This window comes from Coenobita brevimanus, chromosome 70, assembly GCF_032717465.1.
Source record: "Coenobita brevimanus isolate Jiangsu-jjx chromosome 70, ASM3271746v2, whole genome shotgun sequence".
Lineage (NCBI taxonomy): Eukaryota > Metazoa > Arthropoda > Malacostraca > Decapoda > Coenobitidae > Coenobita > Coenobita brevimanus.
The window spans coordinates 39697858-39724584 of NC_137023.1; the positions used below are offsets into that span (position 1 = coordinate 39697858).

General features: G+C 40.0%; 1 protein-coding gene across 1 annotated transcript in view; it reads left to right on the top strand.

Annotated features, from left to right (window-relative positions):
* Nucleotides 1–26727, top strand: part of Mctp (multiple C2 domain and transmembrane region protein) — a 674963-nt gene that overhangs the window by 337996 nt on the left and 310240 nt on the right. Inside the window, exons 5-9 of the mRNA XM_080277510.1 lie at nucleotides 6270–6360; nucleotides 10167–10292; nucleotides 14970–14993; nucleotides 17338–17513; nucleotides 24217–24258. Of these exons, the coding sequence (XP_080133636.1) occupies nucleotides 6270–6360; nucleotides 10167–10292; nucleotides 14970–14993; nucleotides 17338–17513; nucleotides 24217–24258 (459 nt within the window). The remainder of the gene's footprint in view (nucleotides 1–6269; nucleotides 6361–10166; nucleotides 10293–14969; nucleotides 14994–17337; nucleotides 17514–24216; nucleotides 24259–26727) is intronic.

Below are 26727 nucleotides of genomic sequence, written 5' to 3' on the forward strand. Positions count from 1 at the left end.
AATGAAGAAGGGGGAGAAATAGAAGAGGGGAAGAGATAGGGAGAAAAGATGGGAAAAAATGAGACATAAGAGAGGGAGGGGAAGAGGAGAAGGAGGAGATAGAAGAGAAACTAGATCAGCCAGGAGGAAAGGAGAATGGAAGGAGAGAGAAGAGGAAAGGAGGGGAGCGTTGGAATAGGGGAGGAAGGTAAGAATAAATGGCCAGATAAAGTGAGGAGATCTCGCACTGTCCAGACCTGAGAAGGAGGGACAGGAGGGAAGAAAGGGGGGTGATGAATGGGTGGAGGAATAGGGAGGAGGAAAAAGAGGAGAGTGGGATGAGAGAAAGGGAGGTAAGTGGGTGGAAAAGAAAGAGAGAGAGAGAGAGAGAGAGGAAGAGCGTAGGGAGGGGGAGAATGGAAGAGAGGAGGGGGGGGTTGGAGGGAATTAAAGACAAGAAAGAGAAAAGGTAGGGAGGAGAGGAAAAGAAGAAGATGGTGGAGTGCATAGGGAAGAGAAGGAAAGAAAATGAAGTGAGGTAGGGAGGAAGTCAAAGGAGAGAGAGGGAGAGGGTAGGAAGAAGGGAAGAGAAGGCAAATGGAAGAGAGAGAGAAGAGGGATGAGTGAGTAGAAGGAAAGAGGGAAGGGAAGAGTAGATGGGAAGAGGGAGGGAAAGGGGCTGATCTAATCTTTCCAGATGAGTGAGAGAGATGTTCTTCTGAATAAGAGAGGGAGTTGTTCTAGTAAAAAACAGGCTGTCTGGATAAAAGAGAGGCTGTCTCGATGAAAGACTGAAAGAGAGGTTGTCTGGATGAAAGAGTAAAAGTGATTGTCTGGATAGAAGAGAGGCTGTTTGGATAAGAGAGATGCTGTTTGGATAACAGAGAGGCTGTCAGGATAAAAGAGCCCATCTAGATAAAAGAGAGATTGGATGAGAGAGAGGTTGTGTGGTTAAAAAAAAAAAAAAAAAAAAAAGGCTATGTGGATTTCATTTAAAATAGATGCAGTGTGGATAAAAGAGAGACTGTCTGGATAAATATAGCAAGTAATAAGGTTTGGATGAAAAGAACAGGATCCATTTTAAGAAAACAAGATCTGAATAAGAACTGTAAACCTGGATGTGGGTTGTAAAATATGAATTTAAAAATGGATAAAGAAGGTACAATCCGAAAAGAAAAATGGAAAGGCCCAAATAAAAGGGTAAGTTCGGGATTTTTTTTTTTTTTTTTTAAGCATCAGATCTGGCTAAAACAGAGTAGGGTAATAATGGCAAAATCCGGGTAAAAATGTAAGATTTCTGAATTTAAAAAACCAGGATTTGGACAAGGAGAGTAAAATTCATATAAAAAAATTGTGTGTGTGTGTGTGTGTGTGTGTGTGTGTGTGTGTGTGTGTGTGTGTCCCCAGCCCTTGGAGGATAGTTCCTTGATTGAAAGAGAGAGAGAGAGATATTCAATAATGGTTAGAAATTGAGACAGGGAAGTGATAATTAAAGGAAAAGTGGTATGAAGAAGGGCAGGAAGGAAGGAAAAAGGAGAAAAGAAAAGAGAGTGGAGAAGATGGTAAGGAGAAAGGAGAGGAGGAAGGAAAGGAGGAGGGAGGAAAGGAAGTGTGTGTGTGTGTGTGTGTGTGTGTGTGTGTGTGTTGGGAAGAGGCAATAACTCACTCCAACACATTTTTCATCACTTGAGAGAGAGAGAGAGAGAGAGAGAGAGAGAAAGGGAGGGGGAAAGGAAGCTTCTGATGAGGAAAACAAGAAAAGACTCAAGAGGAGGATAAAGAGGAAAAGAGAGAAAAAGAAGGATATAATAGGGATGAAATGGAAAACAAGTAGAAAATAAAGAAGAAACGAAAAACAAGAGAAGAACAAAGGGTGAGAAGAGATGGAGGGATTAAAACCACTAACAAGTACTGTATTTGTATAATATTTATCATAATACTTTGTCCATTTCTTTATGTCTAAGAAGGTAAATGGCTAGGTTTTTTTCTCTGTTCTTGCCTTTGAGTGCAACATAACAAAAGGTGAGCAGTGTGTACCAGTGGATTGATCATTTTTTATTTTATGTTTTCATTTGATGGAGTGTGAATCTTTTTAAATTTTTGTTTGTTCTCTAAATCTGTTTCTCAGTTCTTCTTTTAACAAACATGATGTGTTTTCCCTTCCTCTCATTCAGTATCTTGTACTTTAGCTTTTTGTCACATATTCCTTATTTTAGTGAGTACAGTCTTTTTTTTTTTCTTTTTTTTTTTTAACAAGCTGAAAAAGATGGCTGATTTGATGTCTATTTGCATCTCTCTCTCTCTCTCTCTCTCTCTCTCTCTCTCTCTTTGTTAATCATTCCAGAATAATTTCATCATTTTTGTTTTCTCATGTGTACAGATATTGAAGAAGAAGGCAACAGGACTGAAGGTAAAGACTGTGTGTGAGGTAACTCAACCACTAACCACTAGTCCTGGCCTCTTAGTTGCTTCTGCCTTACGTGTGGATGTAACATGCGAGAGGGAGTAATATTTTAACAGGTTTCCAGTGACACCTCTAGACATTTCAAGACCATTCTGACAAGCTTACTGATAAAGTTTTCTCTGACTGTTAGATACTGATTTTATGTGTGTGTAGTTTAGAGTGTGTTCCGTCCTTAGTACTAACTAGATTTTGCTTTTTAGTATTTAGAGTTTTGATTTGGGGACTGTAGACATTGATTTTGATTCTGATATGCTCCTTTTATGACCCTTCATGATGTATCTGTGTGGCTGTGATGTTATTCAGATCAGGGATCGTACTGAAAAGATAAAAAAAGTGTCTCTTCAGGAATATATTGAAAGGTGTGTATAATATGTCACCATTCTTTCTTATTCATACTCTGTGTATTAAGATTAGTCATAGCAATAACTTCTGCTTAGTTCCTGTGTCTTGGTTATATATATGGTTTCATTGTTTGAACTTGATTTTCTAAATTTCTTCTTTCACTTTCTTTCAAAGCCATAGACATGCTGTGGAAGGAGTGTTACTTTGGGAGACCCCTCCTTTGATAAGGATGGAACCCTCTTGGCCCGTTCCATGAATTGGAGTTGTCTTGCAAGTGTTTGACCTCTTTGCCAAGCTCTCTTAGGCAGATCCTTCAAGAAGATACACAAGATATTCTTCACAGATTCAACATCACTTAAACAGGTCTCACTTTGTTGTCACCTAAAACCTTCACAGATCAACTCATCCCCTGTCTCTGCCACTGTCACAGCCTGCCAGGGAAATGAGGGATCCATGAATTCCTGTTATGTCTCAGTCTCTCTAAACCTACAGATGTACAGATATGACCCCCTTTACTCCCTTGTAGTCTCCTGGGCATTCCTTTACCTCAAAGAATTGTGGAAACAGCCCTGAGCACCCATTCCTTAATTCATTAAATAGTGGTTTGTCAGTGAAGCCCACACAACTTATGCCATGGCATACTAACAAGTGGCAATATTTTCCTAAGATTTTGAAAAGTATAAATGTCACCTGGTACAGTACTTATCACCTTACTTCCTTTGATAGCCTTAAAGAAGTAGGTTTGTCACCTGGTACTTATCACCTTACTTCCTTTGATAACCTTAAAGAAGTAGGTTTTAGGAGTAATGAATGTGCTTTCATCAAGTACTACCAGTGTCAATCCATCCTAATGTTTAATTGTTGTCCTTTAGAATGTTCTTCATTCTGTGAGTGGTTCCCAGTAGAAAAAATAGTTCTGACTTACTCTAAAGAAAAATAGAGGCCTTTGCGTATAAAGTGTGGAGGAAAAAGTGGGTGAAGAAGAAGGGCGATGGTAGCACTGTTATTTTTCTACCAATAGGGATATCCAAAGGAGTACTTTTGAGGGAAGCATGGAGTACCACTAAGCACTTTACATCCATCATGGTAGCTGTAGAGGCACACAGGGTGTTGCTTAGGGTAAATCAGTCTCTCTCTCTTCATTCACTTATGAATCTTACTGAACTTGGATGTTAAATCACAATTTCAGAAGACCCCATCCCCAATTTGGTCACAAGTCTTCACATACCCTACACAGCTGTGGAGTCACATGACAAGTAATGTCACCCATAGGATCCATCTACCCCACCTCACGTCTCCATGACCTGTGTAGGACAAGCACTTGCAATTGAGAAGTGTTACTGGCAACTGGATGTGTAGAAACTAACAGACTCGAATGTAAGAACTGGGTATTCCCACAGCACAGACAAACCTTCACCATAAACTTAACAAAAAATCTCGGAGTCTTTGCCAGCAGAGGGTACTTTCTTGCAGTTTATTGGGTTCACATCCAAATGAACATGGAGCCACGTGATCACAATTGTTCAAATTTGATGTCCACTTTTGTCTCATTGATATTCTGCTGATTTGTAATGCACTGCTATACGTTAGTTAGTTATACACTCAATCCTCGTAAATCGTATGTTCATAAATCACGGATTCGTAAATCACGGGTAGGTGGCCGTCAGACTGCCAGCAACCTTAAATCACTGTTAAGTCACGAAAATCGCGGATCTAGACACCCAAGTGGGCCTTTTCCGAGGAGAATCGTAAACTGCGGCATTCAGACAAAATCGCAACCCAGCAACCAATCACTTCGTGTCCCTGGTGGCATATGTGCATACTAATGCCGCCATGTTGTTGTTGTTCTTGTCCCGCCAGTCCGCACACTACAGACCGTCGCCGTGGAGTACGAGAAGTTACCTGCTTTTTCTGTGCAACTTCCCCCTGCCTCCTACCTGCCATGGCCCATCCCGACCCCCCAATGAAGCGCTCTAAGCAGTGTGGCATCAAGATGCTGCCGCAGTTGTTGTACAGTCAACGTTTGGAGCTCATTCATTGTGTTGAGAGGGGAGAGAAGTTTTCAAAGCTGGCGAAAGAGTTTGGGAAGAACAAGTGCTGAGAGGTTCTAAGTTCTTCCCAGCACCACCCAACTCCATTCACTTAAGCAATTTCGTTATAGGATTAAGGTGAGATCCCTTAACATGGCTTATTTCTATTTAATACATGCACTGAATATTCCTAAATTTGTAAGTTTCTGTTTGATAGTGCCTAGATAGGTGTAGGTAGGGTGCTGTGGGGGCAGGTTGGCCAAAGTCCAGACCCAAATTAATTTTTCACATAAGAGTTATTATTCATAAATCACGGAATTCTTAAATCACGGCAGTGGTCCAGACCCAAATTGCCACGATTTATGAGGATTGAGTGTATGTCAATATTATGGTAATAACATCACTAATGGATTTAAAATTGACAACTGCTCTAGTTTTCTTTCAGCTGCCATGGGTTGACAGTGCTTTATGATTACTTAAATGATTTTAACAATATTCTAGTTACTATGATAGTTTCATATATATATATATATATATTGCCAGACGCCATAATCCCATAAGGGGCGGCCATTTGACTTTGAGTTATTTGTTTTACAGGGAGGGGCACTAACCCTCCACCAATCCACTTAGTGACATGTAAGGAGCACATATGGTTTGGTTATATAGGTACCACCCAGCATTGCAAATGGTTTCTTGGCTTACAGGAAACCCTTTGGCTTGTCACTCAATGTAAAACCACCTTTAAAGGAAAGAAAAGCAATAAGAAGTGACAGGAAAGATGGGAGAAATAGGAGGAGAGGAGGGCAGACACAGAAAATGAATGATAAAGGCTAAGGAAGAAGTAGGCAGCACTACATTAAATGAGCGGATGATGCTTGCCACCACCTACCACAAATATACTATATATATATATATATATATATTATATAATACACACACACACACACACACACACACACACACAGGTGGATACTTAGGGCATAGGAGCGTGCACTCTTGCTGTGAAATGCCCCTCGGTCAGATTTGCCAGAATCGCGCGGCACAGACCCTCCTTGGCACGAAAACCCAAATTAGGCAACAGGGCACACAACATGATCCCAGGTGTGGATGGTACTGTGCTTAAAGCTCAAAGTCATCGCTACACAGTGCTCCCATGGCAATCATGCTATGTCTGCTATTTGGTGCACAATTTAAAAAGTTTGGTTTCTTTTTGGACAGGCCTCATAACTTACTCTGTCCAGTTTAACGTGACCTAAAATGACTACTACACCATCATGAGTGCTCAGTTGTAACATGAGGACACCAAGATATGAGGATGGTAAAGAAGTGCAATGGAAAGGATGTAAAAGCTGTAATATTATTTCTTGTGCCATTGAACTTTGGGAAGTAGGCTTCAGAAGGACGAAACCTCCACTAAGTTATAATGGATGGATTTATTTGTTTCTCACCCACAGACGAAGTTCCAGCGGACACTTAGCAAGGAGAGGACGGTGGTTAGGCGAAAGGATGTACAGCTAGATGGGGTCAGGAGCAATTCACATCCTGGTAGGTGGTGTGTGAACATCATTCATTAACCCATTAATGTCCTTTTATATATATATATATATATATATATATATATTTATATATATATATATAGATAGATAGATAGATAGATGGATAGATGGATAGATATAGATAGATAGTTAAATAGATATCTGATGTTCTAGAAAGAAAAATGAATGCAAATAACTCTGAAAATAGGAAGTTATTCTAGAAAGAGACACAGAAATGTAGAAGTGACAGCGGAAAGAAATGTGAAAGCGTGTAGGGTGTAAGTGGTACATTATTAACCCATGGGGACTAAGTGAGAACCAGATGAAAAGAATATTTTGAATGTCTGATGAATGGGAATGAAGAGATCAAAGTGACTGTTAAAATGATTGGTTTTGGGGGTGTACAGAGAAAGAATGCAGTGCCGAGAAATGTGGCACTTGCATAGGTGATGAACACTGTGAAGCGGCTGAAAAATGGGAAAGCAGGTCGGGTTGATGAGGTGTATGCAGAGATTATTAAGTGTAGTGGAGGGAGTGGGATGAAGTGCTTGTTGGAGATATGTAAATAGACATAGATGAGTGAAACTTTACCAGCAGAATGGAAAAAGGCTGTGACTGTATCCCTGTACAAAAATAAAGGTGAACGAAGTGGGTGCCAGAATTATTTTGTGGCATAAGTTTATTGAGTGTTGTAGGGAAGGTACAGTATATGGAAGAAATATTTTAAAACAAGAGAGATATCAGAAGTCCTAGTGAGTGATGAACAGGGTGGCTTTAGGAGTGGCAGAGGATGTGTGGATCAAATATTTGCATTGAGACAAATAGTGAAGAAGGCTTGTGAGCAGAACTTTAAGGTGTTTATGGCATTTATGGATCTAGAAAAAGCATACAATAAAGTAGACATAGAAGGATTGTGAAAGATTTTGTGCATGTACGGTGTAGATGGTAAGCTGCTAGGTGCCATCAAGAGTTTTTATGATGGGAGTGAGGCATGTGTAAGGTTAAATGGGCATGTAAGTGAATGGTTCATGATCAGTGTGGGTGTGCGACATGGTTGTATGATGTTTTCATGGTCGTTCAGTGTATATATGGATGGGGTGACGAGAGAAGTAAGAACACGAGTAATGGAGAGAGGGATGGCATTAGTAATGAATGATGATGGATGGATATCTCAAATTTGTTGCATGCTGATGATGCAGTACTACTTGCAGATACTGGACAAGAACTTAGTAGACTAGTGCAGAGTTTTGCTGATGTCTGTGAGTGTCGTGCCTTGAGAGTAAATGAAGAAAAGAGCAAAGTGATGGTAATTGAGAGAGAAGATGACTTCAGTGTGATGTTACAGTGAATGGAGAGAAACTGGAATTGGTGAGAGAGTTCAAATACTTGGGTACAATGATCAAAAAGAGAGGAAAATGTGCAAGATCAAAAAGAGAGGAAAATGTACAAAAGAAGTGGAAAGTCGAGTGGCACAAGGAAGGGAAGTTGCTAGTGCAATGAAGGCCTTCATAAGAAACAGAGGCTTGAGTGTTGCAGCTGCACGAGGCTTACACGAAGGAGTGTTGGTGCCAACTTTAACATATGGATGTGAGAGTATGATGTGGCATGAAAGTGAAAAGTCAAAAGTGAGGGCAGTGGAGGTGGGACTGCTGAGGAGTGTATGGGGAGTGCAGAGAGAAGATAGGATATGAAATAATGTGATTCATGAAAGATGTGGAGTGAGGAACACCAGAATCAAAGAGAGTGTACTGGGATGGTATAGTCATGTGGAGAGAATGGATTACAATAGGGTGGTGAAAAAGGTATATCTGAGCGAATTTGAAGGAGGGAGGAGGCGAGGTAGGCCAAGGAGAAGGTGGAGAGATATGGTGGATGATTGTATGAGGAAGAGAGGTTTGGAAGTCGGTGAGGCTAGGGAACTGACAAGAGATCGAGCTGGCTGGATGAATGTTGTGAGGAGAAGTGCATGATCAGGGATTTGGCACTCCTCATTAAAGTGGCAGTGTCTGGATTGACTCAATTGGATACATTTATGTAAAGCTACAGAACGTGGTGAATGTTTTTGGTGTATCCGATAGAGTCAGGATTCCGGGAGCTTGAATAATGAGTGAATGGAAGCGTGGCCTTTTGGATTGGGCAGATTTGGGCCATCTGGAAATTGATACTCCTCACCCTGCCCTAGGGTGGGTAAGGAGGTCCGGATGATGATGATGATGACGATGATGCATGGAGGGCTGTGGGCCTAAGGTGACCCTAAATAATTCATTTTATGAGTTGTGCTATCTATTCATAAAAAATCTTAAGGTATGCATTAAGATTCCAGACATTAGAATCTTTGTGAGTATGTCACAGATTCCTAAGAAACATCGCCTTGCATCCAGTTAGTCCATCCATTCATCCATTATCCAATCCTACATTGCCCCATGAGGAGCATAGGAGCCTGGGGCTAGGCAAGTTGGTCTTGACATTTAAAATGAGAGTGACCAGCCTCACTCATCCCTGAGTGGCATTATGTGAGCAATAAACCCAAACCATCCCTTGGATATAAACCTTCACTGGCTTAATCTGATTGGAGTGCATCCTGTTAGGGAAATTGCAATCATTTCTGGGGGCTTCAGTCTGGCCAGTTCTGTCCTGTTTAGTGAATGACTCCTGGACACAAGTGACTCAGAGACTAATGTGTTAATAGGCTGGCCACTCCCTCAGGCAGGTTTTGACAAATATAGTGAAAGCTGTGTAGCGGTATGATATATGGTTGGCTTATATTTTGTCAAGTTTTGAAAGGCTTCGCCATGTTTGCATGTGTCAGCCATGTTTGCTGAATGGCAGCTTTCTCTGCTGCACAGTTTCTGGCAGCTTCTTTGTTCTGTCCCTCAACCTTTAGGTTATTTAGGACCTTATCACTTCTTGATAGGTCTACCTTCTGACACTCAGATCTTCCACTTTCACACTTATGGCTTTTTTAACTCCAATCGGATTGAGCCGGTGAAGGTTTATATCCAAGGGATGGTTGGGGTTATTGCTCACATAATGCCACTCAGAGATGAGTGAGGCTGGTCACTCTCATCTTAAATGTCAGGACCAACTTGCCTAGCCCTGGGCTCTACGCTCCTCGTGGGGCAATGTAAGGCTGGATGATGGATGGATCATCCTTTCATCCTCCTTTCTTTCCACTTGTCCAAACTATTTCAGTCTCCCCAGTGCATCACATCACCAGTCCCTTCATTTCTGAGCTGACCTCTTTGGCTTATTTGCAGTTCTGCCACTTGCAGTTGTAATTCAGGGATGAATATCAGATCCATCTTGTCATCCATATCTCTGTATGCTCAAACCTATGCATGCCCTCCCACTTTACTGCTCAAATTTTACCTTCATAAATCATTACACTTCTCAAATATACAGCATAGTTTTTCCTTAGTGCAAAAGGATAGCCCACAGTGTCAGGGGAGAACAGTTTCCTAAGTTTCTATCCGTAGGAGTGGAGCTGATTAATTTGAGCTCCACTTCAGTACAGGTGCCACCTGGTTAATAAAATTCCTCAATGCATTCCATAGATATCTACCATGTTTATCCTGACACATCATGCCCTCTCCTTGTTCACCCCTACATATCATGAATGCAGTATATCATAAGTTGCATATCTTCTGGTTGGTGGGTAGAGTGATATATAAAATGTTTTCTTATTTTTTTTTCACTTGCTTTCATGTGAGATTTTTGTATTCCCCACTCTTTTCATCATTTATATCCTTTATTGTATACACATTACCATTGTCCCTAATGGATTTTTGAGGTTCTTACTTCATTTTTTCCTAACAGATGTGAGTGTCGAGCGACAAGACAGCACAACAGACTATGCGGCAGACAACTCCTCAGCCGAGCAGTCCTCTTCGGGCACCCCACTTACCACGTCCCCGCGTCGCATCCCATTCCTCTCCTCACATCGCCAACAGTCACAGGGTTAGATGAAGAGAGATGGGACATGGAGAAAGGGGAGGGAATATGAGAATGGGGAAAAACATTGGGGATAGTAATATAGGGGAAGGATGAAGGAGAGGTGGAAAGTGTAATGCAGAGAGAAATAAGAGATAAGTAAAGAAGGGCAGATGGAAGAAGAAAGAGAATGAGGAAAGAAAAGTAAGATTATGAAAAAAATAAGGAAAAGTAAGGCAGGACTAAAAAAGAGAGAAGGGGGGAAAAGTAAGTCAGAAGGAGAAAAAAAAGAGGAAACGTTAATGGAAAGGCAGGAAAAAAAGAGAAGGAAGAGTATTGAAGTAGAGAGAGGGAGTATAATGAAAGATAAAATGGAAACTGGAAAAAAAAAAAAAATGGTAGGTAGGAGGGAAATCAAAAGGGGAAAGAAAGAAAGAAGGGAATAGTAGAGATGGAGTTTTGCATGATAGAGAAGAGCAATATAGAAAGAAGGAGAATGATGTTAAGTTGAAGAAAAGAGAGAGAAAAAAGTAGGTACAAGGAAGGAAAGATCAGAGGGTGGAGGGTATGAGATCAAATTAGCATATTTGAGAAATAGAATTAAGAAAGTCATGGGGCAAAGCAGAGGGAAAGGACTGTGGTCATGTAGCTTTAGTGAGAGCAAGAGGTGCAAGTGCAGAGACACTTTAGATAGTAAAACTAAGGGCCGAATACTCAGTGTAATGCATTTTTGCACTTGAGCAATGTCAATGAACAAACCGAGAGGAAAGAAAACATAAATAAGAATACAGGTCTATTAAGATACAAGACTAAGGTGAGGCAAAAAGAGGAACAGTGTGAGAGGATGAGGAAGTATACTGTAATAGCAGAGAAAGTGAAGGAGAGGAGGGTGAAGTGAGCACCTGCCTACCTATCCATCTAATGACTCATTTTTTGTTTCACCATTTTTACCTCCATAGAATTTTGTTAACTGTTTAGAAATGATTTATATTGACAGGAGTAGAAAGTGTTAACCCCATCATAATCTGATTTCTCCCCTAAGCTGTAAACAATATAACTTGAAAGTAGCAGAAAAAAAAAAATTCATTGAACTGATGGGGTAAAGACATGGACTCCAGATAGCAAGTGATATACCCAAAGTATCACTCTCATCTTAAATATCGGGACCAACTGCCTAGCCCCGGGCTCCTACGCTCCTCATGGGGCGATGTGGGATTGGATGATGGATGGATGGAATTTTAGATGAGAGGTTTTAGGAAGGGAAGAGGTTGTGTAGGTCAGATATTCATTTTTAGGTCTTTAGTGGGAAAGTTTCTAGAGAAGGGAAAGATGCTGTATGCAGTCTTCATGGATTTGGAGAAAGCATATGACAGGGTGGATAGACAAGGATTGTGGAAAGTATTAAGAATATATGGAGTAAATGGGAAGTTGAATGCCTTGAAGAGTATTTATGAGGGTGCTAAGGTTGGAGTGCATGTGAACAGTGAACTGAGTGAATTTTTCTATTCGAAGGTTGGATTGAAACAGGGATGTGTCGTTCAGTCTGTATATGGATGGGGTTATAAATGAGATACAAGATAGGGCAGTGATTGTTGGAGTACCTCTAATGAGAGAGGGCAGTGTGTGGAAATTCCCTGTATTGCTGTTTGCAGATGATACTGTGTTGTTAAGTAAAGATGAAGGGGAGATGCAAGGCTTGGTGAATGAGTTTGGGAGTGTGTGTAAGAAACGGCATCTAAATGAGAATGTAAAGTTATGGTCTTCAAGAGAAATGAACTCACTGAATGTACAGTGAGGTTGGATGAGAAGGATATGGATTATGTGAGTACAGTTAAATACTTGGGTAGTGTGATGAGTAAGAATGGAAGTTTAGAGGGTGAAGTGCTTGAAAGGGTACACCATGGAAGAGAGGTTGGTGGTTCTTTGAAAGCAGTTGTAAGAAACAGGGAAGTGAGCATGGAAGTGAAAAAGTTACTACACGAAAGTATTGTGATACTAACTCTAACGTGTGGAAGCAAAGCTTGGACCTTATTGGAGGGACACAGTTCAAGAGTGAGAGCAGTGGAAATGAGTTATTTGAGAGGGGCATGTGGAGTCACATGGAGAAACAGACTGACAAATGAGGAAGTGAAGGAGCATTGTGGTGTGGATGTGGATGTGGACGTGATAGGAAGCATTAAGGGAAATATACTGTGGTGGTTTGGCCATGTGGAGAGGATGGAGAGCAAGAGTTTGACGAGGAGAATGTATTTGAGTGAGATGGAGGGGGGGAGAGGGAGGGGAAGGCCAAGGATGAGATTGAGGGGTGGAGTGAAGAGGTATATGAGAGAGGGGGGTTGAGGTGGGAGCAGGGCAGGGAAATGGCTGGGAACAGTACTATATGGAGGTGATTTGTTTGTGGCCACTCCTTCACGAATTAAGGTGTCTGTCAGTTGATAAATAAATAGATTTTAGATGGGTTGGGGATTGTTTTTTTCTATGCCCAGCATGGAGAGCTAAACTAGATAATTGAACAACTTTAGTCTTTTAAAACAGAAGAAAGAATTTTAACATGTACAGTACAGGTTTAATGTGGATAAAGTTGGTGATTTATGTACCTTTCCTGAGGTGCATGGGTGTGAGGGAGGTGATGGTCTGGTATTGGAAAACTGGGAATTTGTGGAGATATTGGTGAGATTAGCACTTTCAGTATACAGTACTGTAATGACATCCTATTTTTAGAGAACAGTTACTACCTTCAGATAGTTTAATTCAGGTTAGAAAGGACCTCTGATATTAAGTTTCAGAAGTCTAAGGTGAGCTAAATAAAATTATTAGAAGATAGCAAGAATGAAATTTTTAAAAATGTCATAGCAGTGAAGTAATTAAGAATTGCTGATTACTTAATTCCAGAGATTAATTCCAGATAGGTACACATACATTACAGTATTTCCATTTTTTTTTTTTAAATGAATAGGTATTAAAAAAGGGTGTTTGATATAAAAAGTATTGGGATATTCAAGAAAGGAAAGGGAATGAGAAGGATGAAGTATAGGCAGCTGATAGTTTGGCTAGGAAGATAGATATTGTTTGGGTCATATCTCAGTCGTCTCATGCTTTACAGTATTCTATTTCCCTTTTTCATTCTGCCTTCTCGGTTTTCTTGGTCTTTTAATTGTAAGTTAGCTCCCTGTGATTATTTTTCAAGTAGTTGGAAAGGAGGTTTGATTTGACAAAGGTGATAGCCACGGTCTGGATGATCCATGTTTATATTTTGCTTGATTTTTTTTTTTCCCTTGTCTCTCCTTATGTATTGCCTATTAATTTTTTTCGTAGGTTATCATTTTTCCTGTAATAGTACTGACCTGTTGAACATCACACACATTGCCCACAACAGATGAAAATGTTCCTGAAGAAGAGGAAGGTGAAGGCAAGAACCTCAGTCCTCCTTTAGTTGTAGAGGAGGAGTTGGTGTCCGTTAATACTGAGGGTGCCGGTAATTCTGAGGGTGCCAGTAATTCTGAGGGTGCCGGTAATTCTGAGGGTGCCAATTATTCTGAGGGTGCCAATAATTCTGAGGATGGAAAAGCCTCTCAGAACTCCAAGACTCAGGGTTAAGTACAGTTTGAGAGTGATGAGACCTGGTGTGTCCAGACATGTGGCTTACTGAGCTGCTGCCTAACATGTGTGATTACATGTCCCCCAGCTGTGTTATTAGACTTGGCTGGGTAGAGAGTGCAGTGATTTGTAACTACAGTACTTTCTTTGAGATGTGTGCTTATTGACTTAAGTACTGTACTGTATTAGTATATTGCTTCTGTTTTTTCATTTTTATTAAAAGTGTCCTTCATGTACCATTTTCTTCCTATGAAAAACAGCTTTGTACTATATACACTGTACCGTTTTATACACTGTACCGTTTTACAGATTATGGCAAAGTTTATTCATATAACTATCATTTAATGGCATATCCTTTAATGAATGGCCTTGATAAAAATACCTTGAGGTACCAGTATTTCTCTCCCTACTCAGCAGTGACTCCATCCTCCCACAACATAACCACCTTTCTATATGTTCCCTGTGTCTTTGTTCATTTTTTCATTCCAGATAGACACTAATTTCAAACACACACTCCAGTCATCTTCTTCAACCAGTCACTCCCCTTAGAGGAACATTCCCTAATTCTCAGCACATAATAAACCATCAGTGCAAAGACATCTTGTAAACCCAGTGCCTTCAGAGTACTTACAGGCATAACCTTCTGGCAGTTGAACGAATTAGTAAATACATTTTGTCAGAACAACAGTAAATTACATTAGCCAAGATGCCCCTGTCCCCTTAATACTCATAATGTGGTAAAGCATCAAAACACACTTAGCAGAGCTTTAAGATAAATAACAGGGTATACAGAGGTTGTAAATTTAGATCAGTTATACCAAGAAACAAAAGCACTCCCAATCAAGATCCACATTGACAAGAGAGTTAGATAATTCACTGCTTCAGCACAGGATTTGTTCCACCCTTGTAACTTTACGTTTCACCATTCCTCACCACAAAGGAAGAAAACATGAACAGCTTCCCAGCACTACATAGAATGCCTCAACAATACCCTCCTCCATAGCCACCACAGCCATCCAAATCCTCTAACCAAACAGTATCCTTCATCAGCCCTCACCAGACATTTATCCCACAGAAAATCACCCTCCCCAGAGAGACATAGTACACATAGCCAGAGTATGGTGTGGCCTTCACTCTTCCTTGCATTAGTAACAACTCACAAACAATCCACTGTTGTGTATCTCACTATAATACAGCCCTTCAGGTCACAACACTGTTCACCTCATTCATCTCATGTTCTCAACAAAGACAGCCCTTCAGCAAAACCTCAGCAGATGATGTCAATGAGCACCTGGCTGAAGTGGCTAGCCTGCAGTCTGCTGGGCTCATGTCCAGATGAATTTTGGGCCACGGGACCAACAGAACAATCTTATTCATCCATATGGTTCTTGGTCTACTTTTTATTTTCCTAACCACCCCACTCTTTCTATGCCCTTTAAGTCAGTCAGTCATTTTCCATTTTCTTCTTATGGCCCACTTCAGCGTACTTCTTATTTTTTCCAGTGCCATCATTTTGTGCATGAGAGAACTGCTAAACCTTAAGGAACAGACTTCCTAATTCATGCCTAGAATTGGAGTAAAAACAAAAAGATATGGATGACATTCAGCAGTTTGTCCATCCTTTATGTTCTTCTAGAACCCATGACAGTGCTTACCTGTCTTCTCAGTTATGCACTTTTCCATAAATACTATAAATGCTGTCCTTTCTACTTCCAAAAGCTATCATACCAAACTTCTTAAAGCAGATATATCCGGCACACACATCACCTGCCATCCATAAAGCCACTTTGATCATTGTATGCTTAAGTCTCTCTCACTTACCTGTCTCATTTAGCACTTTGATGAAATGGCTTAGTATTAATACCGGTAGTGTTTTTTAAGTACTGCACAGTAATAAAAATCTGAATTTTGTTTACTTTCTCTCCATTTTGCTTTTGCTTTTCAGTTGTGCTGTGTTATATTAAACCTGAGTGTGTGTGTGTATGCTCAGTGCCATGTGCTGCAGTTGAGGTGTGTGTTTTTGTAATAACACGTCCATAGTACGCAGCTTGAGCTTCAGTGTATGTGTGCTGTATATACGCTATGTACAGCTTTTTAGTACTGTACATTTTCGTATGAATTTCCAATACCATATTTTATGTCAAGGGAAAGAGCCATTCCTCCACTATGTAGGAACTCATAAAAATTTCATTCTAGCTACCTTTAGATGATCTTAAACAGCTCAGGAGGGATATTTCATTCTAGCTACCTTCAGATGATCCTAAACAGCTCAGGATGGATCTCTTTAACATAGGGGATTAAGTGATGTATGAAGCTGATTGTTGTGTTGTCTAGTAAAAGAGCGTCATACAGTACTGGTTAGTAATTTCTTATCACCACTCGCATTTCATCAGTGTATTTCGTTTGTCCATAGCCCTTTCACCTCTCATCACTTGCAGTCTTAGAGCATACAAGCACACTCCTTCACTTCCATTCATGCATCCATCATCCAGCCTAGTATTTCTCCAACAGGAACTAGGACCCAGGGCTAGGCTACTCAGTTCAGACAGTTTAGGCAAGAGTGACAACAGTACTTGCTTGCCCCTTAGCAGTGTTGCATGACCAGTAAACCCGAACCACCCCTTACAGTGAGACCCTTATAGACCACATTGGTTTGGAGGACCATAACTCGGTAGACCACCATTGTCTGCAGCTCTTGAAAAATCATTTGTGTCGCATTGTTTATTATTACTATGGTCCCTGTTGTTTTGCCTTTTTTCTGTGGAAGGCCATCAGTCCTCAGTTTCCCTTGAGGTGCAGTGGTGGATGTATGTCTAGGCCTTTCACCTTTTGGGGTGTCTTGGTGTTTTGTTTTTAATGTTTATAATGCTGACCCTCTTTTGCTAATTTTGTTACCTCATGCTCTTCACTAAGGAATGTTTTGAAGAAAAATTGTTACTGTAAATTTTTTAAAATCTTAATGCAAATTATCATGTGGGAATACCGCAAATTTTCATCAAGTTTTGTTTCATTTATTTATTTATTTATTTTACAATAGGATGTGAAGGCTTGGAAGCAGTGTCTGAAGAGTCAAGCGTAATAGATTTGAAACTTTTGTCACATTCACTTTTGGAGTGGTTTCCTAGATACTGTACTGTATTTGGTACATGATAAAATTTGATTGTATAGGCAAAACACAGTCTGAAATTAACTAACTATGATGCATACAAAAACTTTATAGCTTTCTGGATACCAGGCTTTGTTATGAGTGAGATATTGCTCCATAAACTGTGATCAGAGCAAAATTTATGTACAATCTCATGAAAATATTTGGCCATAATCAGAGTTATCTTATAACTGATAATGCTAAAACCAAGCAAGTTCTCTGCATGTGTATACGAACTTTGAAGGGTAATGTACTTGATTGTATTTTTCCAGTCACATCCAAGACATGACTGTTGACACCTGCATTCTTTTGCAGATGTTGGTGGTCCTGGGGTTGAGTCTGGTGAGCAAGGAAGCCCAGCCCACCTCCACAGTTCCACCCCACCCACACCAGCCCGAGCCCGCCACAGTAGCCAAGATGCTCGGTCCAACAGTCCAGCCAACACCACTGGGAAGGACCTTACTGAAAGTGACACCTCGCAACAAAATCAGGTGGGTGGATTTGTGAGTGAAGATGTGGGTGTTTGGCAAACAAAATGCAGGTGTGCAGCAGTGTCAGTGAGAATGTTTATATGGATTTGAGGGATGAGGATGGATATGTGTGTGTGTGTGTGTGTGTGTGTGTGTGTGTGTGTGTACCTTACTGAAAGTGACACCTCACAACAAAATCAGGTGGGTGGATTTGTGAGTGAAGATGTGGGTGTTTAGCAAACAAAATGTAGGTGTGCAGCAGTGTCAGTGTGGATGTTTATATGGATTTGAGGGATGAGGATGGATATGTGTGTGTGTGTGTGTGTGTGTGTGTGTGTGTGCCTGAAGTTGGTTGTGCAGTTTTTCCCCCATTTCTTAGGGATATGATATCCTGGTTCTGTTTTTTGTCTCATGAATTAAAGAAGGAAGTGGAAACACACAGGTGATGGAATTTTTGTACTTTTTAACACTTGCATTATTTTTTATTGCCTTCTGTTTGGGTATCAGTGTATCGTTATGAACTAATTTGCCTTTTTATGTGCCCTACTTATTTGTATGCTGTTATTTACTTAATCAAGTTTTTCGGCACTTACATTTTCATGTCTGTTTAGGTGTATTTTGCTACTTTTGACAAGCTGTTGCATTTCCATGTTTTTGGCTGAATCATCTGTCATTGTCTCACAGATTGATAATAACAGACTTTAATGCAAAAGTGAACAGCAGATTGCTTAGTGAACAGTTTTCGTTTAATATGGCCATTTTTTTCATTGTACAGTGGAACATGTACTGTAATTCACTTAAAGTTAGATTTCACTGGGAGACCTAACTGACTTGTTGTCTTGTTCAGTACTATGTTGTGTTTACCACCTTAAAGCCAATTCATGACAGGTATATATGAGTATATTATGTAATGACTGTCATCAGATAGTAACATTTTTATGATGCTGTTATTTATTGTGCTTTCTTAAGTAAGCTTACGGGATAAATATTGCCACTTTTGTGTCTTATATGACTATGATAATTTACTGCAAGCATTCTTGTCATCATCACCTTAGCTCATGGCTGCCTGTTAAGGATTATCAGCTTCTGATGCACTGTGTATGTCCTCAGTTCTTGTTTGTATAATGATGTAGAGGGTGTTACCTGTTTTCTTATGTCCTTCAAGTAGGTGTGAGGCCATTTCTGTTATTTTTTACATAATGATTATTCTGACCAACAGTAAACATTAGTTTTAAATAACAAGAGACTTATTTAACAAGTTGAAGCACTGTATTTGGCAAAATATAAAAGGCACAGTAGTGTTAAATGACTGAAGATTTTTGAAAAATAATGAGTTCTTCAGATCAGTTAATAAATCCTTGATGCCCATTCTTGTCAAGCATGGAAAAGTTTTATAAAATGGGTATGTATTTGCCCAAGTAATTCTTCAGACCTCTGATTTAATGAACATACATGAGTTACATTAGGGATGACTACTACAGCGTCCTCTCATTGTATCTGGGCTCATGGTATAATTGGTATGTATTTCACAAGGATATGTTCGAATATTTATTCTAACACTTTCATAAGACTTGTAACTCCCAAGTTCAGTTTTGGCATTCCAGTGGCTGGAATAATATTCTGCCAGAGATTTGAAGGGCTGGAATACAGGTGACTCCTTGTACTATACATGTATTTTGAGTCTGTTGATGTGGTGGCAGCTGCCTTTTGACTGAGGACCGAATGATGTACTGTGTTGTTCAGGTTTCTTGTGTTATTATTACTATATAATTATTCTGCTATATGATTTAGCAGTGATATCTACAAAGGTAAGCAGCTAGTTACATTTATCCTATTTCATGCAACATTTCTCGTCACATATAAGGACTGCCAGAGGGTCAGTGGAATACCTTTATGAAAGTACATTCACAAATTATATTATTGCATTGAGAAAATACTGGTGTCAGAGTTTGAATGAAAAAAAAAGTACATGTGTAGACTAATACTGCCACTTTATTGCGGTTTCATGATTTTGAGGTATGTATAGATATATTGTACATATAGATAGAAAGATAGATAGATATAGATATATCTGGTTACTACACAGTATGCTCAGCTGGCCTACTTAGCCTGTATAAAAAGCTGCACAAGAAACATTTACTTCATCATAATCATCATCCCACCCGCTTTTCCCACTCATAGATGAGTAAGGTAGTGTATAGAAAACATGAAGAGGGAAAGGCATAATAGAGGGAGAACTAAATAACAGTATGCCCAATGAAATGGAGCACACACACACTCACTCACTGACTTACCATTCAAGTCCTGGGGATTCTGATTTCTCCTGGCAGGCATAATCCTCCACCTACATGGGTTTTCTGATACATTTAATCATTAGGTAGAGTTGGTGCAATGGATATCAGAGTTGAAAAGGGGCTGTCAGCCCATTTCATGCACTCATCCTTTAAAAACTAATTCAGGTAGCCTAATCACAAGGGCCAAGAAAACATTTAATTTGTAATAAAAGTCTTGCCTCAAAATATAAACAAAATTACACCATCGTCATCACCATCATCGTCATCATCATTGCCATCTTGTTAGTTCTTCATTTTCCATTTGAGGTGAGAAATGTCAAGCAAATGGAAATGGAATGAAAACAAGTACTGTACTGTAAGATAGCAGTGTGCCAAGTGAAATGGACCTCGTATCTCTTCATCACAGACTGAGTCATCAACAACATAACTGTTGTAGGACTTGAAATAGAGCCATTTAGGAACTAAGTGTAACCCATTCTATGTGCAAATCCATTACAAACTTCATCCATTCTGTTTTATCATTTATGATTTGCATTCTCAGTTGGTACATAATGAGGTGCTTCTGAAATGCCTAGTATTCCAGTAGATGTCACCACCATTGGGACAAACAAAGTCCCCGTGCTGTTTAAAAAGCATATTTTTCTTTGTTAAATATCTACACTGTTGTGTGAAATTGTGAATCATAGTAATGTCATATACCGTAATATAAATAATACAAATAGAACACGTATATGTAACCTAGCGTGAATTGTTTATATTTATATACGGAAATTAAAATATCATTTATGGCAACCCGCCATTTCAGTGGTCCTATATTATTTAATTTCTGTTACATTTAGTGCAAGTTAGGTTCTTAATACACAGTTTGTTCAGACTGTAAATTATGCCTAGTAGGTATCTTGACTCATTCAGTCTCTGTGTGGGCAGAAATTTAATGTTGAGTAAATACTGGGACTCAGTATTTTGCTCACTCCCTTCACCCATGCACACAAAAAGACCCGTGTTGCCACGGTTTGAGAAGGCTGTGGTGTTGTCCCCTCACACCCTCCAAAGCAATTGCAGTACCTTACTTTATATAACCTAACCAGACCACAAGTAGTCTAAATTGTCTTATTTGAAGCATTAGTCCTTGTGCGTTTGTGTTGAAAACAAATCCGTCTTGAAAAAAATTAAACATTGGACTGTCTTTTGCGCATGCATGAAGGGAGTGAGCAAAATGTTGAGTCCAAGTATTTACTCAACAATAAAATTCTGCCCATATAGAGACTGAATGAGTCAAGATACCCACTAGGCGTAATTTACAGTCTGAATAAACTATGTATTAAGAACCTAACTTGCACTAAATGTAGCAGAAATTAAATAATATAGGACAACTGAAATGACGGGTTGCCATCAACGTGCCATCAATGATATTTTAATTTCCATTTATGATAAATATAAACAATTCACGCTACATTATATATATATACGTGTTCTATTTGTATTATTTATATTATGGTAAAGGCAGAGTATAAGAGAGAAGTGTAGGAACGATTGGGCAAATATGAATTGGAGCAGATGGGGGACGTGGAAGGTGTGTGCTGGATATTTACAGAAGAAATATGTGCAGCATGTGATGTGGTGTGTGGGAGGAAGAGAAGACGGAGGGGGGTGCAAGGAACAGCGTGGTGGACTGAAGAGGTGAGACAGGCTGTGGCACAAAAGAAGAAAGTATACAATGAATGGATGAGAAATAGGGGCGTGGAAGAAGTTGAGAGGCGGAAGAGAGAGTTATATGTAGAAAGAGAGAGGTGAAAAGATTAGTAAGAGAGAGTAAGAAGAGAGTGGATGAGGAATTTGGAAGGAATTTGAGTGTAAAGTGGAGGGACTGTAAGAAAATGTTCTGGAAAGAGGTGAAGAGAGTAAGACAGGGTGGAAGTGAGGTTAGTAGGGGAGTGAAAGATAAAAATGGTAGATTACTAGTGGAGAAGGGAGAAAAAGTGAGCAGATGGAGAGAACACTTTAAGGAATTGTTGAACATACAGGACAGAAGTAATGCAAGTATAAGTGGCTGGGGAATGGCTGGGAGAAGGAGGAAGGTGAGAAGACAGGAAGAAATCAGTAGGATAGAAGTTGTGAAAGCAATGAAGACAGTCAAATTGGGAAAAGCCCCAGGAATTGATGGAGTGTGTGGTGAACTGCTGAAGCATGGGGAAGAGATAGTAGTAGAATGGGTGTGGAAGATGTGCAGATTGGCCTGGGAGGAAGGTAGAGTCCCGGAGGATTGGAAGTCAGGTATAATTATTCCCTTGTACAAAGGAAAAGGGGAAAAAGAAGTGTGTGGTAATCATAGGGGCATTTGTCTTCTTAGTATATTAGGAAAAGTGTATGGTAGGATACTTATTGACAGAGTTAGAGAAAGAACAGAGGAATTAGTTGGAGAAGAACAGGGAGGCTTTAGGAAGGGAAGAGGTTGTGTAGATCAGATATTCATTCTTAGATCTTTAGTGGAAAAGTTTCTAGAGAAGGGAAAGAAGTTGTATGCGGCTTTCATGGATTTGGAGAAAGCATATGACAGGGTGGATAGACAAGGATTGTGGAAAGTATTAAGAATATATGGAGTAGATGGGAAGTTGTTGAATGCTGTGAAGAGTATGTATGATGGTGCTAAGGCTGCAGTGCGTGTAGATGGTGAACTAAGTGAATTTTTCTCTTTGAAGGTTGGGTTGAAACAGGGATGTGTCATGTCTCCATGGTTGTTCAATCTGTACATGGATGGGGTAATAAAAGAGGTACAAGGTAGGGTAGTGGATGTTGGAGTGGCCCTGGTGACAGAGGGTAGTGTTTGGAAAGTCCCTGTACTGTACTGTTGTTTGCAGATGATACGGTGTTGTTGAGTAAAGACGAAGGGGAGCTGCAAGGCTTGGTGGATGAGTTTGAGAGAGTGTGTAAGAAATGGAATCTAAAGGTGAATGTAGGGAAGAGTAAAGTGATGGTCTTTGAGAGAGGTGAAGTCAGTGAATGTACAGCGAGGTTGGATGGTGAGGAATTGGATAATGTGAGTACGTTTAAGTACTTGGGTAGTGTGATGAGTAAGGATGGAGGTTTGGAGGGTGAAGTGCTTGAAAGGGTACAGCAGGGAAAAAAGGTTGCTGGTTCTTTGAAAGCAGTGATAAGAAACAGGGTAGTGAGCATGGAAGTGAAAAAGTTACTACATGACAGTATTGTGATACCAACTCTAACGTATGGAAGTGAAGCTTGGACGTTGTTGGAAGGACACAAGTCAAGAGTGAGAGCATTGGAAATGAGTTATTTAAGAGGAGCCTGTGGAGTCACATGAAGAGACAGGCTGATGAATGAGGATATAAAGGAGCATTGTGGTGTGGATGTGGATGTGATAGGAAGCGTTATGAGGAACACACTGAGGTGGTTTGGCCATGTGGAGAGGATGGAGGGTGAGAGACTGACGAAGCGAGTGTATGTGAGTGAGGTGGAGGGGGGAAGAGGGAGGGGGAGGCCTAGGATGAGATGGAGGGATGGGGTGGAGAGGTATATGAGAGAGGGGGGTGTGAGTTGGGAGCAGGGCAGTGAAATGGCGGGGGACAGGGCGACGTGGAGGCAATTTGTTTTTGGCCACCCCAAACGGGATTGAGGTGTCTGGCAATAGATAGATAGATAGACATTACTATGATTCACAGTTTCACACAACAGTGTAAATATTTAACAAAGAAAAATTTGCTTTTTAAACAGTGCGGGGACTGTGTTTGTCCCAGTGGTGGTGACATCTACTGGAATACTAGCTTTGAAAGCACCCCATTGCTATGCATGGAAAAATAAATGCTCACATATGATAATTTTAGTTGAGTAATGGCACATTTAGTCTGTTCTAAAGTGGTGATACCAGTCTACAGGTGCAATTTGAATTTATAAGAATCCTTCAGTATGATGATGTGATAAGGTTTAGATTGCTTTCCTTACTAGAATGAAATGGATTGACAGTAGCCAGAATTAAAACACGAAGTGGCCAAGCAGTCCTGAAGGATTTAAACTTTTCCATATGAAGGCTGTCCAATGATGAATGAAATCAACAGGAGGTAGCAAGAATGAAATATGAAAGACATCATTGTACTGAATGTGATAATGGTGACTGTTGCTCATCCCTTAAATCTGAAATACCTCTCATAAGTTGAAAAACTTTGATGATAGCCTGAATAATATGAATTTGACATCATTATATTGGAGGTCTTTTTGTATTTTTTCCAAGCTACTGCCAGACATGGAAATTAAGCTTAAGAGAAACCTTTTAATTAGTGAAGCTCATAGATTACAGATTTGGAGTATCTCATAAAAAGAACAATAATTATGAGTAATTTGTGAATGTGTATGGACAGTCATGGTGATGGGTGTTGTTGGGTTACTGATTGTACTGCCTTTACCTCCACCTTGCTCAGGCCTCCAGCAGCGCCACCGTCTGTGAGGTCTGGTCCCAGGAGGTCAGTGCCACCCTACCTCACCACCTCACATCCCTGCCCTACTTCCTCACACCTCTACCTCACTAACTTGCACCTTTCCTTCACTAACTTTCAGCTCTATTTCACTACTGTATCTCACACCTCTTTCTCATTATCTCCCCTGCTTGTTTCACCGTCACACCTCTGTCTCACTGTCTCATACATCTGCATCACTATATCACTCCTCCACATCACTTTCTTACACCTCTACATCACCATCAGTCACCTCTGCCTCACTGTGTCACATTATTTCACACCACTACATCACTAACCTCTTCCTTGCTGCCTCACATCTCTGCCTCAACCTCATTTAAGCTCGCTACCCAACTCACCCCTCTATCTTGCTACCTCAAACCTCTGTCTTGCTATCTTCCACGTTCTCTTCATGACCTCACACCTTTAAATCACTTGTGCATAGCCGCACCATATCATTCCATTAAAGTTTTGTCTCTTAAAATTTTGTGGTGAATATTTACTTACTTTGTATAGGGCCAGTACTCTGTAACATTTCAGTTTTATTATTTTTTTCTTCCTACCTCTCTCCTGCAACTTTATCTCATTCTGCTGTACCTCTCTCCTCATCCTCTTTTGGCATACGTATTCTGACCACCTCTCCAGCATTACTTTTCCTCCTTCTCTCCACCTTAATTTTCTGACAGTCTCGCTCTCTTTCTGACACCTCCTCTGACCTTGCCTCTTTCTACCCATCCTACCTCACTTCCCTAACATTCCTTACCCCTCTCTTGTAACAGTACCTGTTTCTGCTTCTTGTATGTCTACCTCTCTCTCTTCTTACATTACTGCCTCCTACCTCACTATCTTGTTCATACCACTTTGTTTTTCTGAATTTTCTTTTTTTTTCTTTCTTTTTCTGCTCTCCATTTTCTTGTATACCAATGCCATACATCACCTTTGTTGACTGTCCACTTTCTAATTCATCCCTGTTGTTTCTCCAAACATCTGTATTTCTCGAGCATGTCATTGTATGTTTATGTAGCCACACTCTCTTGACCACCACACTGTCTACTCTCCCTGTTTAATGCTTCATGTGTATCCTTTTCTTTTCTCATCATAGACTTTTGACCATCATGTTTGTTTGTTTTTGTCTTTCTTTTTAACTGCTACTGTTATTTTTTGTTCCTTTTCTAACCATTACCTTTCTCACACATTCCCTGAAAGTAACATCTCATATACCTGAGGAACAAGTTGACAACACACAAGTTTATTGTTATGACTAGCTTATTTTCATGCAAGCACTTAACCCCCTCGCTCACCGTAAGTTTTCTGTAAGTGTGTGCGATATGATCAGAGAAAATGCCATGAGAGCAGGAGGAATGTGAAAAGAAAAGAAGGAAGGTGAAGAAAGAAAGTAGGGGAGATGGGGAAAGAAGAAATTAGGGAAGCAAGGAGTAAATGAGGAAGTTAGATGTATGAGGAAGATCAAACTATAGACAAAAGGTGGAGGAAACAACATTACTTCCCAGGACTCGCACACAAAGGAAAACATTCCCATGTATTTTATTTGCCACAAATTGGTTATAATGGTATAAATTGTATACCACCATTTTCCATTATGTTTATATTATACGATAAACTAATAAAAACACACAAAATTAATGAGTAAAAGTACTGTGAAAGTACCAAAATGAGATGAGAATACTGTTTTTCAACAGTGCACAAGATTCTGCCCACATAATGCAAGAGCTAAGCACATGTAGAATTTCACAAGCTCTCATTGGGTTTTGTCAGAATTCTGATACGACCAAAAGTTTTCAAGTAAATTGCCAAAAATCACATGCGACCCCCCTTCCCCAAACCAAAAACTGAATGCCGACTACATGTATTTGAGAGTGTTGGCCTGGAAATAGACACCCTCCCCTATGACCTGCCAAATATTGATGCATTTCATTCTTAAACAAAATTTTAGGTGAATATTTTTGTCCAGAATTGCCTAATCGGCATCCCTTTAGACCATCATAGTGTGTCATTGGTTCCTCTTCAGACTAACACCGTTTTGACTCATTTTGACTCATCATGCGCGAAGGGGTTAATTTACAATTTCTCTACACGTGTGAAACATCATAAGCTTGTAGAGATTGTTTTACTCCACGTATTATATCCAAATTATATCAGATTCTATTAGTATCTGCAGTTTTTCTCATATTTACATCAGTAGTTAGTGACCTGTCCCAAGAACCTGACAAACTTTACACAAACCTTCACTCACCTGGCGCATACACTTGGCATATATTTAAGCATAACCTATCACTTTCATCTTTCACTCTTCATTTCAGTCTCACAGATGAATTTTACCATTATTCATAGCGTACTTGTAGTAATTACCAACATACTAATTGACTGTCGTGCTTTACATTGCATTGTGGCATTATGCAGGACTAAAGTGTCCCTTTTAGAGCTTTTATTTAAGTGAGTGCTCTTTCCATTTTCACT